General features: G+C 43.3%; 1 protein-coding gene across 1 annotated transcript in view; it reads left to right on the forward strand.

Moving 5' to 3' along the window:
• The first annotated feature begins 11839 nt into the window (after positions 1-11839).
• LOC126298026 (innexin shaking-B) overlaps positions 11840-21524 on the forward strand; it is a 370506-nt gene continuing 360821 nt past the window's right edge. Inside the window, exon 1 of the mRNA XM_049989349.1 lies at positions 11840-12303. Within this exon, the coding sequence (XP_049845306.1) occupies positions 11944-12303 (360 nt within the window). The 5' untranslated portion in view covers positions 11840-11943. The remainder of the gene's footprint in view (positions 12304-21524) is intronic.

Consider the following 21524-nt stretch of genomic DNA (forward strand, 5'->3'; position numbering starts at 1 on the left):
AAGCCATTCAACGACGCTACAGGCCGACGAAGCTACAGGCGCCGGCGCCTGCATCCAGGCCACCCCTTCGGCAGCATGTATGACTGTATACTGACCGACCAGAGGCGGAACGTCTCGCATTATTCTTCGTTGTACAGCGATAGTGAATGAATGCCACGATCGCCGGCAGATAAAATGGAGCTAGCTGCTGCATAGCCAGGACTCGTCTCCTATGAATACGTTTCTAGGTCATGGAAGGTGTCAGTACATGAAATTACAACATAAAAAATAACGGAAAAAATAAATCAATATGAACCCGAAAATAGTCAGCCCATAAGTTTAAGTAAACGCAATCAACAATACCATAAGAATCAGCTTAAATTTTCAAGGAACTTCTCCACAGAATAGAAAGAGTGACCCATGAGGAAACTCTTTATTTTCGATTTGAAAGCGCGTGGATTACTGCTAAGATTTCTGAATTCGTATGGTAGCTTATTAAAAATGGATGCAGCAGTATGCTGCACACCTTTTTGCACAAGAGTTAAGGAAGTCCAATCCAAATGCGGGTTTGATTTTTGCCGAGTATTAACCGAGTGAAAGCTACTTACTCTTGGGAATAAGCTACTGTTGTTAACAAGAAATGACAATAAGGAATATATATATTGAGAAACCAATGTCAAAACACCCAGACTCGTGAACAGGGGTCGACAAGAGGTTCGGCAACTTACACCACTTACTGCCCGAACCACCCGTTTATGAGTCAAAAATATTCTTTTAGAATGGGAAGAGTTACCTCAAAATATAATACCATATGACATAGGCGAATGAAAATAAGCAAAGTAGACTAATTTTCGAGTCGAACGTTCACTACCTTCTGATACCGTTCGAATAGTAAAAATGGCAGTATTAAGCCTCTGAAGAAGATCCTGAAAATGGGCTTTCCACAGCAGCTTACTATCTATCTGAACACCTAGAAATCTGAACTGTTCAGTTTCACTAATCATATGCCCATTCTGTGAAATTAAAACGTCAGGTTTTGTTGAATTGTGTGTTAGAAACTGTAAAATCTGAGTCTTACTGTGATTTACCATTAGTTTATTTTCTACAAACCATTAACTTAGGTAATATACTGTTCTATTTGAAACCGAGCCAATGTTGCACACAACATCCTTTACTACTAAGCTAGTGTCATCAGCAAACAGAAATATTTTAGAGTTACCTGTAATACTAGAGGGCATATCATTTATATAAATGCTTTGATGGTTAGGGGTTTCAGACACTGGTTTTCATCCATAGTTTATTTTTCTCTTGATACCAAAAGAAATTGAAGATTTTAGACGGTCCCAAGAGAAAAATAAACTACTGATGGAAACCTATGTCCGAAATAGACATCCACCAAGACAGCAGACCACAGCAGCTAGCTCCATCTTCTTACCGACCTTAAGAGCTAAGAGCAATTTTCATCTTCAGCTACTGTGCAACACATGTCTTCTACTGAAGAAGTTCTCGTAGAACGTATTGTAAGCATTTTCGAGCTCATGTTTACTAGACAGCTTTTCTTTCATTTTGTCCATCCTACCTTCCCCCAAAATATGGATAGCAAGGAGCTTGCAGTTGAGGACATTTGTTTCACAGTATTGGAGATGAAGGCCTGCTCTTAGCTCTTAAAGTATGCATTTTAGAAACACTTTTTCGCTTGAAATGATCGTTTCTGTCATATCCTTGTATATTCACCATTACTCGTAGAGTACTCCGCACATCCGGACGGCTTTCATGGTGTACAATATGCTACCGCCATCCACATGACCGCAGGACGAAAGCGCAGCTGCAATGACATTCTTCTTGGTACACAGATGAGCGCGGACAGTTCGTTGACAGAGTCACGATCGGGCTGTCGCTTACGAGCTCGATTCATCGTCGTACAACTGCGAAAAGTGTACAACAGTAGATGTCTGAGACGAAACAGGAAAATGTGCAGTGCATTTAATGTCCAGAATTTTGTTTTGTATGAAATGGATGCCGAATTTGTTGAAGGAAGGTCAAAAGCAAATGTAAAGGCGAATTTATGAATGTTGTTCGTGGCGCGTAACTGAGAATCCAAGTGATTTTGAGCACAGATTTCGGACTACGGAAGAGAAGTGGGACTGCCACTTCATGCCAAAAGCCTAACAGCCGTCCAGGGAGTTGATGGAATACGGTGATTCTGCACCAGATATTGTGATGCTGACTTCAGTTTCCAGAAGGCCTATATCCTAAATTCTCTTTCGCTTTGTTGGCCACCAAAAGTAAAAAAAATAATTGGCGAATACTTTGCTAATCTTCTGAACCAACTCAAGGAACAAAATGTGATTAGAGGCCTAGATTGCAAAGGCAGTAAATAAAGGCAAATTTCATTGGGCTAACCCAAAGATTTGATGTACGAATTATTTGAATATCCAAACTATTCACCGGTTTAGCACCCTTTGACTCTTGATTATTTGCACAAGAAATACAATTTGTTCGAAACATTTTGAGTTAAATGAAGAGTTTATGGCTGGAATAAGTTCTGTTTTCCAAACATTCTAGAATCGCACTTAAGGATGGAATATACTTACTGAAATGACATTGGGTGAAGTAGACACGCTCAAAGTGGAACAATGTCAAAAAACAGGTTTATTTTTTTTCTAACCTAAAAGCAGAATCTTTCACTGTCAGGCCAAGAAAATTCACATTGGTTCCATACCCCCTCGCCATGTACGTAATAAGCTCATCGGACAAAACTTACTCACGTCCTTAAAAGTTCAACCTGGTCACTTTGGAACAGCGTATATGGTATACACTTCGTCATGTTACCCTCCACCGCTGACGTAAATCATCACAGAGGAGACAGAAGTGTGTAGGTGGCTGTCGGTTGTGTACAATGAGCGCAGCAAGATTGGTCGATGAGAAGACGTGACAAAATGGCTGCAAGAAACTATTGTGATTGGACATGCCCGTGACTGCACCACGAATGAAGCTACACTATTTGTTGGTGTATCAACGCGGACTGTGCAATATATCTACATTGAATGATGTATCACTAGCGACCATGTGATACGACGTAAGGACAGTCGCCGTAAACAAATCCTAACCGACACTGGTTCAAATGGTTCAAATGGCTCTGAGCACTATGGGACTTAACGTCAGAGGTCATCAGTCCCCTAGAACTTAGAACTACTTAACCCTCACTAATCTAAGGACATCACACACATCCATGCCCGAGTCAGGATTCGAACCTGCGACCGTAGCGGTCGCGCGGTTCCAGACTGAAGCGCCTAGAACCGCTCGGCCACAACGTCCGGCTTACCGACAGTGATTGGAGACGAGTGCCACGTCTTGTCAGTGACAGTCGGTTTCAAACTCCACGGGAATTGCTACTTCCAGTGAATGTGGATCCAGTTTCTGAGCAAAGATTGAGTAGTAAACGGCATGCAGTATATATCTCGAGTTTAACACCTTGCAAAAGGCCAATGCTCATAGAGGCACATAAAGCTAATGTCTCCAATGGGCAAAAAACACAAAAACTAATCTGTAGCTGACTAGAGACGTATCGTGTGGGGCTGACAAGTCACAGAGTTTTCTCTGTTTTCAAACGATGCAAGGTGGTGAGTGCATCGGCGGCCCAAAGCGACGTTGGACCTGAAGAGTCTGAGGTATGCAGCTCAACACTAAGGTGGATCTGTCATGTCTTTGAGGCCTTTATCGTAGCCTGACTTCGGCCTACTCATTCAGGTTGTCACTGACATGGACAAGAACGTTTATTTCAACAGTATCGGTGACCAAGTATTTCCAGTTCTTCTACATCTTCGTGAATGGTACACTGAGGACATTCCCATTTTCCAAGATGACAACAGCTGTGTTCAAAGTTCAAAAAAATGGTTCAAATGGCTCTGAGCTCTATGGGACTTAACAGCTGTGGTCATCAGTCCCCTAGAACTTAGAACTACTTAAACCTAATTAACCTAAGGACATCACACACATCCATGCCCGAAGCAGGATTCGAACCTGCAACCGTAGCAGCCGCGTGGTTCCGGACTGAAGCGCCTAGAACCGATCGACCACAGTGGCCGGCGTCAGAAATGAAGGAATATGGAAAACTATAAGAGATGCAGACACTGTTCTTGATGACATAGACATCAAAATATTAAATTAGTATAGCAACCTCCAACGAATGGATTATAACCTATGGCCAAAAAGAATGTATGAATGACACCAACTGAGAGACGAAAATGCGGAAGAACATGTAGAAGACGGATGCAAGATATTAATGATGCGATGAATTCAAGGGGCCTTCAGAAGAAGATCGGACAGTTACAAACTATAGAAGTTGTGAACCCGTAGAGGACGGTCCTCGTTAAAAATATATGCAGGGTGAACCAGAACTCCACATACAAAATTTCGGAGGTTATTCAGAGATTTTTTGTGAGTATTATAAGGGACGCGAAGTCTCTGGTGACTCGCTAGAATCTAATGATGTAATCATGATTTTTTTCAGTTTGTAACTCTCGTTTCCCTTTCTTATAGGAAAATATGTCCAAAACATTGAAAAAGTATGTGATACGACAGCACAACACACAGAGTACTGCAACAACTCTCTAACAGATGCAAAAGTAGTGTAATGGGGTTGCGGTCGAAGGGAAAACACATCAGCACAGCGTCCTTCTGCCCCTTTTTCACTGAATTCGGTGAACCCATAACCCGCTTCCGTAGCCGGCGTCGCTAACGAATGCGTGCGCGATGGCACTCGACTAGGAGGTAAGCCGGTTAAAATCCAAGTGGTGTACGAAATTTTCACTGCCTGTATTTGGCCGGCTATGGGGGGTGAGGTGGTGCCGTAACGTCTTTGATCAACAATCTTTGCACCAATGTCCTGGATTAAATTTCGAACCTCTCCACAGTGTCCTATGAAGTGAGGGCATATGATACTGTTGATGGTCATCCGCCTGTCATCCGCCTGTCATATGTGGACGTTAAGCTCGTCTGCACCTTGGTGCTGTTCGCGAGGAGTAGCTATGTGCTGGCAGGGGGTTTCACCGTTTCCGTTCTCTCCTCATCTCCAACACGAACACGACACTGCACTATACATACACCCATTAGGCCACCTACACTTATCAGTTACAGTTACACACACAGTTCATACTTAGTGAGGGAAAGATGCCTGCAGGCGCGAAGGATAAGGAAAACCTTTCCAATTAGATGGCTGAACCTGCTCTTTGGGGTCTCCCAGGTATTCTAGCCATCCTGCATTACTTACTTTATCAGTGAACTCATACAGGAGATGAATTTCGGCAAACTCTTTATCAGCAAAAAATTCCGTACTGCTGTTTCCCACTGTTTAACGGACAAGTAACGCAACCTTAAAAGAAGGAGGCAAAACCGACCAGTAATGAATGCTGTATTGAGGTCGAGCAGTAAAGTGGGCTTTACTGTTTTCAAGAACAAGTACCACTAGTTTGTGGAACAAGTGTTGCTGAACAAGACACACAGTCCATACCGTCGACGTTTGCAATGTTAAACTGATGTTTTCGGTGCAATACAGATAGAAAGATACACGAGGGCAAGAAATAAAATAAACTGCAATTACTTCGTAACGAGACACTTGAGATCACCTGCCCCTTGTACCAAAATACTCGGAAAATATCCGTGAGTATCCGCAGAAAGTTTGTCTCTTGAATTCTGGACCACCCTGTATACACTGTCGGTCAAAATTTCTCTATCTTCTATCGCAACAATGGATTTCTGGTTAGAACATGAATTTCGTTTAGAATTTTATATCATATCCCAGTTCTGATAACAAAACAAGTATAAATATGTAAAGACTAAGCGCTTCTGTTGTTTATTTGACTGGTTGTTCGCAGAAGGGAGCTGATGAGTATGCATAACAACACTGACGTGCTTTTACCTTTTATTCGTATGGGCCTCATTCCTTTAGCTGTCTCTGTAGCAATCAGTTAGCATTTGTTTACAGTACATTGTGTGTATCTAGCAGTGTGTTTGTATTCCTGGTCAAGTTCATATCGTGTTACCTCCCTATGGGACAGTAGCAGAAGACTGGAATTGAAAAACGAGCAGTAATTGTAGCTTCGTACCAGTAAGGCTATTCTAGTAGGATGCTGTCAACAGAAGTTGGCGTCGTCCAATCTAGTTGTGCGTATATTGCAGTAGTTCAAGCAAACTGGTGCGAGTGTAAGAGTTTCGCGATCTGGAAGACCCCGAGTAACATCAACTTGAGAAGATCAGTTCATATGCGCACAAAGCCAATGTTAGAGGACTCGTACTGCACCTGAAATTCGTGAGTAGGTAAATAGTATGTGAGCAGCTCCCATCTCTGTCTCTGCAGTACAGCGCCGTTTTTGTAAACAAGGTTTAAAGGGGTGCATAGCAGCCAAAATCCTTTACTACGCAAACAAAACAACATGGAAAGATTGCAATGGACACAGTAACACAGAAACTGAAACGCGCAGCAACGGTCCAAGGTGTTATTCACGAACGAATCTACGACTGAAGCAGTTGGAAGGCCATCGTCGAATGTCTATTCGTAGACAACTTATATGTCAGTGTGTCACGCCAACGGTCAGTCATGATGTGGGAATGTTTTCACGTGGTAAAGTTAGTGATCTTGTGAGAATTAATGGAACCGTAAAGAAGAAAGTGCATCATAGGATACTGATCAACAAAGCCGTTCCATCTGGTAAGTCGCGGGTTTGTTCTGCAGCAAGACAAATATCCCAAACTTGCTTCTAAATTGTGCAGAGGGTATGTCAATAGAAAAGGGAGATGTGGAAACTAAAGTCTATGGTTGAACCAAGTCAGCCAGCTGACTTAAATCCCATTGACCTCTTACGGGATGAACTTAACACGGAGGTCAAAAAACTAAGATCATCTAATGCTGAAGATCTATGGAATAATTTATAGACATGTTGGACTGCAATATCTGCATGAACACTGCAAAGTCTTATCCACAGAATGCAAAAAGTATGTGCAGCTGTTTTGAGGGCAAATGGTGGATACTTTGAAGAGGCTTAAATCAAAACCATTGTACATAATGATAGAGAGAGAAAATATTTATTTAATTGGCCTATTTAGTTTGTACACTGTGTTTTTACACTGAAATAAAGTGCATACGGTGTCTCTCCAAATGGTCGTCAGGCGAATTTTCTCCGGTGTTTTAGGAAATGTTTACAATTTCGTCTTTGCGCAGTGTAGTTGGAATCAGCTCAAACAAATAGTACACTTCATGTCTTTCACCTGAAGACCAGCAACGACGGAAAGCGTCGATTTTTCCGCGTTTCGAACAAAATGAATTTACAGGGCAATTTTACATGCCTATTCTATAGAGCGGTCCCAGATTATACCAGTGCGATATTCATTTTATTGATGTGTATTAACACGGACAGTAAAACTCAAAGAATAACCAGTACTCCAGCAGCGAAAGCACCACCCTGGTTCTCGCTGACTGCTACCGCCAAACCTGCAGCGCTGCTGGGTCGCTGATAGATTGTTGTTTATCCTCCATGTTTTACTGGCTGGTGCAACTGGTTCAGCTGGCTCTAAGCACTATGGGACTTAACATCTGAGGTCATCAGTCCCCTAGACTTAGAACTACTTAAACCTAACCAACCTAAGGACGTCACACACATCCATGCTCGAGGCAGCATTCGAACCTGCGTCCGTAGCAGCAGCGCGGTTTCAGACTGATGCGCCTAGAGCCGCTCGGTCACAGCGGCCGGCCCCTTGTTTTACTATCACTGTTAATACATATCGACAACACAAATATCAGATTGGACTAATCTGGAACCGCTCTATCGAATGGTCATATAAAATTGCGCTTTAAAATTCTTTTTGTTTGTAACGGGAAACAAAAAGTGACGCTTCCCATCGCGTGAAAGACGTGAAGCGCACTATTTGTTTGGGCTGACTGCAGCTACACAACGCAAAAACGAAATTGCAAACATGTGATGAAACATAAAAGAAAATGCGCCTGAAGACTCTTAGGAGAAAAAATATCCACTACCAGTCACAATAAAAGGTTATATATTTGTCACACTACCGGTACCGGGCTTGCGCCCATCCTCAGGTATTTATATATTCATTTACATGTTTATACTGTTGTAGATCAATAAAGATGAAGCACCATTATTACAGTTATGCTGTGGTGACAGTTTTGCCACTTAATTACACACTTATCGTCAGTTTCACGTGCATATTTCATTTTTCTACATCTACATCTACATACATACTCCGCAATCCACCATACGGTGCGTGGCGGAGGGTGCCTCGTACCACAACTTGCATCTTCTCTCCCTGTTCCACTTCCAAACAGAAAGAGGGAAAAATGACTGCCAATATGCCTCTTTGCGAGCCCTAATCTCTCTTATCTTATCTTTATGGTCTTTCCGTGAAATATAAGTTGGCGGCAGTATAATTGTACTGCAGTCAGCTTCAAATGCTGGTTCTCTAAATTTCCTCAGTAGCGATTCACTTAAAGAACGCCTCCTTTCCTCTAGGGACTCCCACCCGAGTTCCTGAAACATTTCCGTAACACTAGCGTGATGATCAAACATACCAGTAACAAATCTAGCAGCCCGCCTCTGAAGTCCTTCTATGTCCTCCCTCAATCCGACGTGATAGGGATCCAAAACGCTCGAGCAGTACTCAAGAATAGGTCGTATTAATGTTTTATAAGCGGTCTCCTTTACAGACGAACTATATCTTCCCAAAATTCTACCAATGAACCGAAGACGAGTATCCGCCTTCCCCACAACTGCCATTACATGCTTGTCCCACTTCATATCGCTGTACAACGTTACGCCCAAATATTTAATCGACGTGAGTGTGTCAAGCGCTACACTACTAATGGAGTATTCAAACATTATGGGATTCTTTTTTCTATTTATCTGCATTAATTTACATTTATCTATGTTTAGAGTCAGCTGCCATTCTTTACACCAATCACAAATCCTGTCCAAGTCATCTTGTACCCTTCTACAGTCACTCAACGACGACACCTTCCGGTACACCACAGCATCATCAGCAAACAGCCGCACATTGCTATCCACCCTATCCAAAAGATCATTTATATAGATAGAAAACAACAGTGGACCTACCACACTTCCCTGGGGCACTCCAGATAATACCCTCACCTCCGATGAACACTCACCATCGAGGACAACGTACTGGGTTCTATTACTTAAGAAGTCTTCGAGCCACTCACATATTTGGGAACCAATCCCATATGCCTTGTTAGGAGTCTGCAGTGGGGCACCGAGTCAAATGCTTTCCGGAAGTAAAGAAATATGGCATCCGTCTGATACCCTTCATCCATGGTTCTCAAGATATCATGTGAAAAAAGGGCGAGTTGCGTTTCGCAGGAGCGATACTTTCTAAAGTCGTGCTGATGCAAGGACAGCAACTTCTCTGGCTCAAGGAAATTCATTATATTCGAACTGAGAATATGTTCGAGAATCCTGCAACAAACCAATGTTAAGGATATTGGTCTGTAATTTTGAGGATACGTCCTTCTACCCTTCTTATATACAGGCGTCACCTCCGCTTTGTTCCAGCCGCTCGGGACTTAACGTTGGGCAAGAGATTTGCGATAAATGCAAGCTAAGTAAGGAGCCAATGCATTAGAGTACTCTCTGTAAAACCGAATTTGAATCCCATCACGACGTGGTGATTTATTTATTTTCCCAGGTATAGCTTCATATTTCACTATTATGAGGTGCACTCGTGAAATACACTACGCTTACCTACAAACATGTGGGCTGTCACCACAGCATAACTGTAATGGTGCTTCATCTTTATTGATCTCCAACAGTATAAACATGTAAATGAATGTGAAACCTTAACTTTTCCCGGCGAATTGACTGTTCAAATAACTTTCGGGTTTGCTGCCGGGTGACGTCGTCGAACACCGCCGAAATTTCGACAGGAGCACACCCTGCCATTCTCAAGGCACAAATGCAACGAAGAAGGAATGTGCAAGCAAATTTAATACCTCGCTTCACAGAGGAGAAACAAGAAGGACGCCACACACAGAACAAATGTCAACACAAACAAAGATAACCAACATCAGAAATATCGATAGTTACTATTAATCAACAGGCGAGGTAGTCTGAAATCAGACTATCAAGCAACTTTATTAACAGAGATGGTGGATTTTGTTTAAATGCTGCTTGGAATCCGGCTCTGTCTCTCATAAAAAAACAGAGGGACAGAATTAGTGCTACCTCACCAGTTGATTAATAGTAACTATCGATATTTCTGATGTTGGTTATATTTGTTTGTGTTGACACTTGTTCTGTGTGTGGTGTCTTCCTTGTTTCTCCTCTGTGAAGCGAGGTATTAAATTTGCTTGCACATTCCTTCTTCCTTGCATTTGTGCCTTGAGAATGGCAGGGTGTGCTCCTGTCGAAATATCGGCGGTGTTCGACGACGTCATCCGGCAGCAAACCCGCAAGTTATTTGAACATGTAAATGAATGTTAAACACCTGAGGATGGGCGCAAGCTTGAAACCGGTCGTGTGACAAATAAATAACCTTTTATTGTGACTGGTAGCGGATATTTTTCTACACCCGATGAAGGAACAGTCACGGAGTTCGACAGCATCCACTATGGATAAATTTCATTCTTACGAGAGACACCCCGTATAGCTTTTACCGAGCGTAATCGAAAACGTTTGAGGTAGTGTACCGGGTGATCAAAAAGTCAGTATACATTTGAAAACTTAATAAACCATTGAATAATGTAGATAGAGAGGTAAAAATTGACACACATGCTTGGAATGACATGTAGATTTATTAAACCAAAAAAAAAAGCAAAGTATTGCTAGACGCGTAAAAGATCTCTTGCGCGCATAGTTTGGTAATGATCGTGTGCTCAGCCGCTACTTTCGTCATGCTTGGCCTCCCAGGTCCCCAGACCTCAGTCCGTGCGATTATTGGCTTTGGGGTTACCTGAAGCCGCAAGTGTATCGTGATCGACCGACATCTCTAGGGATGTTGAAAGACAACATCCGACCGCCAATGCCTCAACATAACTCCGGACATGCTTTACAGTGCTGTTCACTACATTATTCCTCGACTACAGCTATTGTTGAGGAATGATGGTGAACATATTGAGCATTTCCTGTAAAGAACATCATCTTTGCTTTGTCTTACTTTGTTATGCTAATTCTTGCTATTCTGACCAGATGAAGCGCCATCTGTTGGACATTTTTTGAATTTTTGTATTTTTTTTTTGTTCTAATAAAACCCCATGTCATTCCATCATTCCAAGCATGTGTGTCAATTTGTACCTCTCTATCTACGTTATTCCGTGAATTATTCAGTTTTCAAATTTATACTGACTTTTTGATCACCCAGTATATCAGCCACTTTATCCTGGGTGTTTGGGTGAGTTTTCAAAAATGGCTCTGCACACTTTGTACTTGTGCCACCTTTGTGGGGTAAGTCGACTTACATTCCCGAGTTGTCGCACGAAAGCTCTGTTGTTATCAGTTGCATCAGACGGTATTAACGTGTTGTCTTCTGGCGCTACTAATTTTTTGTCCGGTGTGCTTAGTAATGTTGATATAGATGGAGAGCAGTTACGGCAGTTAAGGCTGGAGTCAGTGCTTGAAACACGAGAGGCGACGCTGTGGGGCAGCTAAGAGGTGTGGAGGTGGGAGCGCGGGTTGCGGGGTTGCGCATGAGCCGGCGGCGGCGGCGGCGGCGGCGGCACCGGGTGTAGACGCGTGCCCCGCCGGCGGTGGCAGACAAGTAGAGCCGTGTCGAGAACTGGCCGAAGCGGGCCGACGCGGCACGAAGTCAAATTTAGCATGGTGTGTGTACAGAGAGGGGGAGCGTGACAGTTGGCTGCTGGGATGTGCGGCGCGCAGGCGAGGCGGCGCGGGCGCGGGGCCTGCTCTCTCGACAGCGAGCCGCCTAGGCCCCGACGACAACATGCTCGACATCTTCCGCGGCCTCAAGAGCTTCGTCAAGATCAGCCACATCCACATCGACTCGCCCGTCTTCCGCCTGCACTACAGCATCACCGTCATGATCTTGGTCGCCTTCAGCCTCATCGTGACCACGCGCCAGTACGTCGGCAACCCCATCGACTGCATACACACCAAGGACATTCCCGAAGACGTACTCAACACCTTCTGCTGGATACACTCCACGTACACGATTAAGTCCGCTTTCCACAAGAAGGTCGGCGTCGACGTCCCTCACAAGGGCATTGACAACTCGAGAGGCAGCCAGGAAGACAGAAAGAGCTACATGTACTATCAGTGGGTGTGCTTTTGCCTCTTCTTCCAGGTCAGTATCCTCACGCTCGCATTTGTGATTCCTTTTACAGCTACTGTCATGCAGTTTCCCTGTCATCTAACCATTCGAACTTTGACAAGCCTCACTCATATTCTTTTTTTTTCGACAATAATTTCTGTAATATCACTGTTTTTTTTTTTAATGCTGTTTTACACTAGTAGTTACTGATGAGAACTATATCATATCAGATATAATCCTACAATTCCTCGCTTATAACACTGCTGTTTCAGTTATCGACATCATCGTTTCTTCCATGTCCTTCAGTTACCTGTAGCGCAAAACCGGTGACTGAACTATATGTTTTGCATACGATTCTGTAGCAAGGAGCACGTAAGTTCCTACTAGTGTAACGATGCATTTCCGAGAGCGTCACAATGTGTGTGGCACGCAACTTGGCAAGGCGAGCTGTGGAGGAAAAGGATGACCAGACATTTTTGTTCTTTCCTTTCCCTCATTTTGTGAAGATGTTAACGAGACTAGTACATACCGAAAGAGAGAGGATCGTCGTAAGTGTGTTGAGTTTCAGCAACGACCGTTGACAGGAATAGTGCCTGTGAGAGGCAGGCACCGCGTGGCGCGTGGCCCGACCTGACAGCAGCACGTGCGCCGGGGGTCCAGCGTGTTCCAAAATCCTCTCTGCTGCCATCAGTTCACACTAACAGCGAGCCCTCAAGGATCTCATGTGGCTTGCTCTCAGCTTTTCGTCACACTTCCGCAACTCCCAGAACAATATTTCGCCTGACTGAGCACCTATTTCGACATCTTTCTTACGAGAGCTAACCCACTAAGAAGTGCGAGCCGTCACTACTTCAGATTCATCTATCACTGACGTTGGTAGATCCCTTCTTTACTATCACCAGACGCGTATAATTTGTTACGGAAAATCATCAACAGCAATATATTGCTGCAACGGAGCATTATAATTGTTTTATTTATAATATACTTACAGGCTGTGGTTACATTAAGCTGCTAATTTGTTGCTTATGCGCTGGATCCACATGCTACTGGTGTTCGTCGTATATTACCATGTTCATTCCGCTTTTCTCACCGCAAGATTTTGATCTGTGGTTAATTATTTTATACCTACATATGCATGCCACAAGCCACTGCACTTTATGCTGTGGGGGTATATCGGTATAACTTCGTTTGGACTACCAACACACACGGGGAATGTCGGTACGCCACCTTCAAATTTCGAGGTAGTCTAATTATACAGACCAACTTCTTGCCCAGAATGTACGTAGGCTGAAGCTGCATATTTATTGACTGATACAGGAACGTTTATTTCCATAATTATAGCAGTAACTTTCCGTGATGCGCGATATCTTTCTTGTAGTGTGTCACGCCAGAGTTTGTTGAAAATGTCAGTGATCCTGTCACGCTGACGAAAGTGATCCCTGCATATGCAAATGGATACACTTAGATACTTGTGGTTCTGACTTACTGTAATTATTCTTCGGCGACTGTGTAGCGAAACATTTTTTGATTATGTACGCTCCTTACATAATTTTTTTTTACCAAGGAACAGATATAATTAAAAAGCGAAAATGACTCATAAACACAGATTTAGTGATGTGTCAACCCGGGAGCTGTTTCTAATCTGGACGTAGACAACAATGAACGTAACGTAAGTGTTGCAGCACAGCACTAGTAACGATGCTTTGATGAAACAATTCGTATGCGTCTGGTGATGGCGAGGAAAACGATATAGATACCTGCAGACAGTTTTTCTAAATCTAATCGATGCATGAAGAAATTGTGAAAGGTAGCTAGAAAGTGAAGATTCTGTCGCACAATTTAATAACAAAACTAGAGGTACAGTATGCTGAAGTGGAGGTATATAAAATAATTTACAACTTAAAGTAACTGCAAAGAATGGAAGTAAATAAATCAGACACACTTATTTAGAGGTTACTTGGTAGAATTATGGGCAATGCTCTGTAGCGTCCAGACTTATTTCCAATAGCTGAAATTTCTGTCAGCCTGCATACTGGACATTTTCAGATTAGTTGCACAGCTCATGAACTAAAACACATATCCGGAGAGTAATCATTTTTGGGGACAGGAAAAACGCTGGGAACAAATGTGTAAAATTCTGTGTTCCATTCTCCTACACCGTTTTGATGAGATAGTGAAAGTAATTTGCTACGATTTTGATAATTACTATGTTTTTTACCAATTAAATAATAGTTTAACATTGCCAATCAAACTGCTGACGCTGTAATGGAAAGGTATACAAATCACCAAAAGAAGCAACATTAAGTTTGTAACGTGGTTTGTGGAAACTGCATGTTTCGTGTGCAACTTACCTGAGACATTATTAGCACATTCGTAGCAGTTGGCTGTATATGTAGCAAGTACCAGAATGATTCAGTATCTCCATATGCGTGGGAAGATAGAACGCAGTACCTTAAATGTTACTTTCACAGCACGCAAACGATTCACCTATTGACATGGGTCCCTATTGAAACCATGGTCTAGACAGCATCCTCTGCAAAGCGTGGGAGTTTGCAAAGGCAATTGAGGAACATCTTACACAAATTAAACGTGTATGGCGGACCCACACTCGAAACCGGAAACTTACCTTCCGCGAGCAATGCGGTGTCCAGGCACAGTTATGTCTGCCAGGAAATTTCAACCGAGCGCACATCACACTACAGAGGGAAAGATTCATTTGGACTCTGCATAGATTTCGTCTCATGCTATACAAGAAGCCATCAAAAAGTTTCCATTCGAAGGGCGTTGAGTCCAGAATCGATATGCCAATGAGGCAAAATCGCGTTATCATATGTCCCACCGACGCACTAGGTTGAAGATACCCGTTTACCAAACACCTTGTGAAGAAGTCCGTAACTGCCTGCGCCACATCCTCGTCCAGCTGGAGTCTTCGACCCATAAAAGACGTTTTTTAAAGGGACCGAAGGTGTGGTAATCGCACGGAGAGAGATCAGAACTATAGGGCTGGTGCTCGAGTGTCTCCCACTGGATGAGGCTGGGCTTCCAGATCGACCGGCATCATATGTCGAATCGCGACCAGCACAGAAATTGATGCACCGTTCCACAACGGTGGTTTTCGACAGACAAGTTTCCCAACATTTCTTCATTCTCCGACGGATGTGTACCGTTGTGTGTACATTGGCAGCCAAGGAAAGAACGACAGAGTGTTTGGAAGCATTTGCTAATACCACCACCATAGTTCACGTTTCTGCGTTTGCCGCACGCACGTCGGAAAGACAGGAGTGCCACTCTAATCCCTTGCCTTCATATCGATGCTTATACAGGGTGGTCCATTGATCGTGACCGGGCCAAATATCTCACAAAATAAGCGTCAAACGAAAAAACTACAAAGAACGAAACTTGTCTAGCTTGAAGGGGGAAACCAGATGGCGCTATGGTTGGACCGCTAGATGGCGCTGCCATAGGTCAAACGGATATCAACTGCGTTCTTTTAAATAGGAACCCCCTTTTTTATTACATATTCGTGTATTACGTAATGAAATATGAATGTTTTATTTGGACCACTTTTTTCGCTTTGTGATAGATGGCGCTGTAATAGTCACAAACGTATAAATACGAGGCATCACGTAACATTCCGCCAGTGCGGACGGTATTTGCTTCGTGATACATTACCCGTGTTAAAATGCACCGTTTACCAATTGCGGAAAAGGTCGATATCGTGTTGATGTGTGGCTATTGTGGTCAAAATACCCAACGGGCTGCTCGGTATCCTGGACGACACCATCCAAGTGTCCGGACCGTTCGACGGATAGTTACGTTATTTAAGGAAACAGGAAGAGTTTAGCCACATATGAAACGTCAAGCCCGACCTGCAACGAATGATGATGCCCAAGAAGGTGTTTTAGCTGCTGTCGCTGCTAATCCGCACATCAGTAGCAGACAAATTGCGCGAGAATCGGGAATCTCAAAAACTTAGTTGTTGAGAATGCTACATCAACATCGATTGCCCCTGTACCATATTTCTATGCACCAGGAATTGCATGGCGACGACTTTGAACGTCGTGTGCAGTTCTGCCAATGTGCACAAGAGAAATTACGGGACGATGACAGATTTTTTCCATGCGTTCTATATAACGACGAAGTGTCTTTCACCAACAGCGGTAACGTAAAGCGGCATAATATGCACTATTGCGCAACGGAAAATCCACGGTCGCTGCGACAAGTGGAACATCAGCGACCTAGACGGGTTAATGTATGGTGAGATGTACTTCCAACATGATGGATTTCCGGTACATAGCTCGTGTGCGATTGAAGTGGTATTGAATAGCATATTTCATGACAGGTGGATTGGTCGTCGAAGCGCCATAGTATGGCCCACACGTTCACCGGTTCTGACGTCCCCGGATTTCTTTCTGTGGGGAACGTTGAAGGATATTTGCTACCGTGATCTACCACAACGCCTGACAACATGCGTCAGAGCATTGTCAATGCATGTGCGAACATTACGGAAGGCGAACTATTCGCTGTTTAGAGGAATGTCGTTACACGTACTGCCAAATGCATTGAGATTGACGGACATCATTTTGAGCATTTATTGCATTAATCTGATATTTGCAGGTAATAACGCTGTAACAGAATGCGTTCTCAGAAATGATAAGTTCACAAATTTACACGTATGACATTGGAACAACCGAAATAAAATGTTCGAACGTACCTACGTTCTGAATTTTAATTTAAAAGTCCTACCTGTTACCAACTGCTCGTCTAAAATTGTAAGCCATATGTTTGTGACTATTACAGCGCCATCTATCACAAAGCAAAAAAAGTGGTCCAACTAAAATATTCATATTGCTTTACGTACTACACGAATATGTAATAAAAAATGGGGGTTCCTATTTTTAAAAAAACGCAGTTCACATCCGTTTGACCTATGGCAGCGCCATCTAGCGGGCCAACCATAGTGGCATCTGGTTTCCCCCCTTCAAGGTAGACAAGTTTTGTTCTTTGTAGTTTTTTCGTTTGACGCTTATTTCGTGAGATATTTGGCCCGGTCACGATCAATGGACCACCCTGTATAACCGCATGGGAGTCGCCCTACGTTGCATATGCGCTGCAGCAACATCCTCAAACGGAAACCATTTGATCGCTTCTTATATAATTTGATTTCATCCTCAAAGTTGCTTACACTGTCTGATATAAATATCCTGTGGACATTAATATGGAGCGTGTCCAAGTTTAGCCTTTATGGCGGCTTGTGCTCTACTGGAGACACTGAATGAGGTGTTTGAATTTCTGGAGGAACTACAGATCATTCTTCCTCAACAGGCGAAGTCTATGAAGGTAGTGATGGTGCACGCTTTGTGTCTGGAGCGAAGTCGACGTTCTAGCTCATCCAAAGGTGATACATTGGGCTCTAGTCGGGACTCTGGGGAGGTCAACCCATTTCAGGAATGTTATTGTTCATAAACCACTGCTCCACAGATTCTGCTTTATGACAGGGTTCATTGTCATGCCGACAGAATCATCTCCTGCTCCTCTACCGGACGCAATACACACTGCTGTAAAATGTGTTCATATCCTTCTGAATTTAATGGTTTCTGAGACGTAATAAGGGGACCACACACTAACCACAAAAAACGCTCCCATACCGTAACGTTGTCCGCCCCCGGTAACTGAGTGGTCAGCGCGACAGAATGTGAATCATACGGGCCCGGGTTCGATTCCCGGCTGGGTCGGAGATTTTCTCCGTTCAGGGACTGGGTGTTGTGTTGTCCTAATAAACATCATTTCATCCCCATCGAGGCGCAAGTCGCAGAAGTGGGGTCAAATCGAAAGACTTGCACCCGGCGAATGGTCTACCCGATGGGAGGTCCTAGTCACACGGCAACATCATCGCCATAACGCTACATCTTCCGTATTTCAATGTTGGACCTGTACAGGATGGCAGGTAAGGTTCTCCAGGCAATCACCAAACCCAAATCCTTCCGTCGCATTGCCGTAGCGTATAGCGTGATTCATTACTCCAAATCACACGTTTACAATCAACCATTGTCCAGTTGCGTTGCTCTTTACACCACCTCAAATGTCACTCAACACTGACTACAGAAATGAGAGGCTTACGAGGAGCCACTCGGCTATTGTATCCGATTCTTTTCAACTCCCTACGCACAGTCATTGTGCTGGCTGGACTGCTGGTAGCACTGAGGAAGTCACCAGGGATTCCATCCGTTGATTTCATGTCAGTTTTTACAACCACCCTCCGCAATGTTCAACGGCCAATCAGTACATGAAGTCTGCCTGGTCGTGTTTTAGCTCTGGTTGTTCCTTTGCATTTCCACTTCACAATAACACCACGAACAGCCGACGTTGGCAGCATTAAAAGACTTGAAATGCACTTAATGGATTTGTTACTAATGTGACATTCAAGAACTAATCCACGCTCGAAGTCAGTGGGCTGTCCGACGGCCCATTCTGCTATTACTGCTTTGGTACTGACAAAGCAATACTCCCCGCCGCTTTTCATTTTGGCGGGTCCGCATTACATGGGGGTGTCAAGATTTGTTTGATCAGATAGTGCTTTTTTTTTTTTTTAGTACCACGTTACCAGCGTGGTTCAAATGGTTCAAATGGCTCTGATCACTATGAGACTTAACTTCTGAGGTCTTCAGTCCTCTAGAACTTAGAACTACTTAAACTTAACTAACCTAAGGACACCAGGCACATCCATGCCCGAGGCAGGATTCGAACCGCTCGGTCACTCCGGCCGGCGATTTCCAGTGTGTCTCTGTAGCAAATTATAATAAATATGAACGAACAGATATATTATACTGTACACTATTTGTTTAGGACCAGATGGATGTAGACCGCGTTTAGGGTTTGCGAAAAGGAACTGGAACTTGCATTTAATGAAAGCAACAGTTTTCCCCATTGAAGAACAACTGAAAAGCATAATAGTTCATGTTTCCACTGAGTAAATACAGACTGTTTCTGGGACTGTGAAGTTGTGCTCTTATAAAGGCAGATTACCGTCTAACATCATTAGAGACAAAAAACACAAGTGGGAGTGAGTAGGGAAGGATGGGGAAGGAAATCAGCTTTGTGCTTGTCAACATTACCATCTCGGAATCTGCCTCAAGCGAATTAGGGAAGCCTAAATCTGTATGGCAGGATGAGGACTCGAACCACCTTCCTCCAGAAAGTGAATACATATTCTTAATCTTTGCATCGCCTTGCCCTGTTGTGTTATTATGCTAGTTTCAATAAGCAAAAGCTGACTATGGGAAAGCAACGTTAGTCAAAAAACTGCTAAGATCTGGAAGGGAAGAGCACAACAAAGGCTTTTTGTGTTCACATTTCACTGGCTTACCGGCTGAATGAGATAAAATTCTATTACTGCAGTGATAGTAACTTTTCTGAAACTGTTTGACATGCCGTCATGTTAATTCTTAATTATGTGAGATTCTAAAAAGTTTTCTTTTGTTCGCTGGGGGCACACAAGAGAAGTCGGGCTTCATTCTCTGAGATCAAATATGTAGGATAGAAAGGGATGAATTTATCGAAATGATATAAGTGAAATACCTTCAGAAATTTGGACACCTGGAAAGTAATAAGTAAGTCGTGACAAGTAAAAATTTGTGTCAGATCAAAACTCGAACCCAGATCTCTGGCTTTTATCGAGCGGTCGGCTGTACCAATTATATGACCCGTTAAATACTGACTGAAATGTTCAGTACCACCAATGATTTAACAAGAAACATGCAGGCCCCAATACCTTTGTTCGACTTTATTGGCACTCTCGATAAACTAGAAATAGTTACCCTAAGTATTTTGGCTTTCGAAGGCGATAAAAGAGGACACCACCTTAAGAGGATGCCGTTACGCAGGGTTAAAGTAATGCATTTTCGATCAGTACCCTACTGTGGCATATGCTGATGGCACGTATCACGTAATAGTTCGGAAGCTGTTGCAAAAATACAGCCCACATGAGTATCACTTTTAGAAACTCTATGTAACTCTTATCATATTTGTACAGAGGTTTCATCAGCACCGAAGTGCTAATAATACTGCCCTCGAAACACACGTGTTCAAAAAATGTTCAAATGTGTGTGAAATCTTATGGGACTTAACTGCTAAGGTCATCAGTCCCTAAGCTTACACACTACTTAACCTAAATTATCCTAAGGACAAACACACATACCCATGCCCGAGGGAGGACTCGAACCTCCGCCGAAACACAAGTGTTATTGTGGCCCTAATGACCACGTCGTCGACCGCTCGATACTTCCTAATCTGCCGTCCTTCCTTCCTCCGTACGTGTTATTCACAGATGAGTCATACTTTATTCTGGCCGGTTATTTTAACAGTTCACATCAGATCCATTTCACGTGTAGTTAGTGGTCAAGTTAGTTATCCTGAGAATTTAATCACCAAGTGCAAGAGATATATTTATACATAATTTCGACCACCATGTTGTGTATTTATTTCCTTGGGTTAAATTCAAAACACCTTGGTGGATGGGCAAATTAAGGCTGGGAGAAGCTTCACGCTTACAGAGAAAAAAAGGAAACTTAGAGATCAACGTCCGGTGAATGTGGAGGTCTGTGGAGATGCAACGTCGGCTCAGTTGAAAAAGCTGGATTTTGCAACTCTGTTGGAGATCACTCGTTTCATTAATTTAAAACGTGTCAAGCTCAGCTGTGTAATCGACCATTCTTCCGTAGTGTTCAGTTACAAAGTTAACAGTTAACACAGTGGTGGCGGGCACAAGCACAAAGTAGCGAATCATTGAGATATTTAGGATGCCTGATAAGGCAAACAAAACTGACCCTCCCATCCTCCAGTCTGCGGTCTGTCCAGCGCATGTCTTTGCGTGTGTCTCCTGTGATTACTGTCTAAGTCTGCGCTGTTGACATCAGTCGTGAAGAAATGAACCGTCAAACATACGCTTGCATTTAATTGTGGAAACCAAGAAGAACTACAGTCCGACGGCCAGACAGGTATTTGAATTTGGGTTATCTCAAGTACAGTGTCAGATTTTTTCACGGGACTTCGTGTTATATATTCATCTTATTTTCACAGCCATTCGTACAACACTAACAAAATACTCCATATGATACTATTATCAGCCGGCCGGAGTGGCCGTGCGGTTCTAGGAGCTACAGTCTGGAACCACGCGACCGCTACGGTCGCAGGCTCGAATCCTGCCTCGGGCATGGATGTGTGTGATGTCCTTAGGTTAGTTAGGTCTGAGTAGT

The sequence above is a fragment of the Schistocerca gregaria genome, chromosome X, assembly GCF_023897955.1.
Source record: "Schistocerca gregaria isolate iqSchGreg1 chromosome X, iqSchGreg1.2, whole genome shotgun sequence".
In the NCBI taxonomy this organism is placed as follows: Eukaryota; Metazoa; Arthropoda; class Insecta; order Orthoptera; family Acrididae; genus Schistocerca; species Schistocerca gregaria.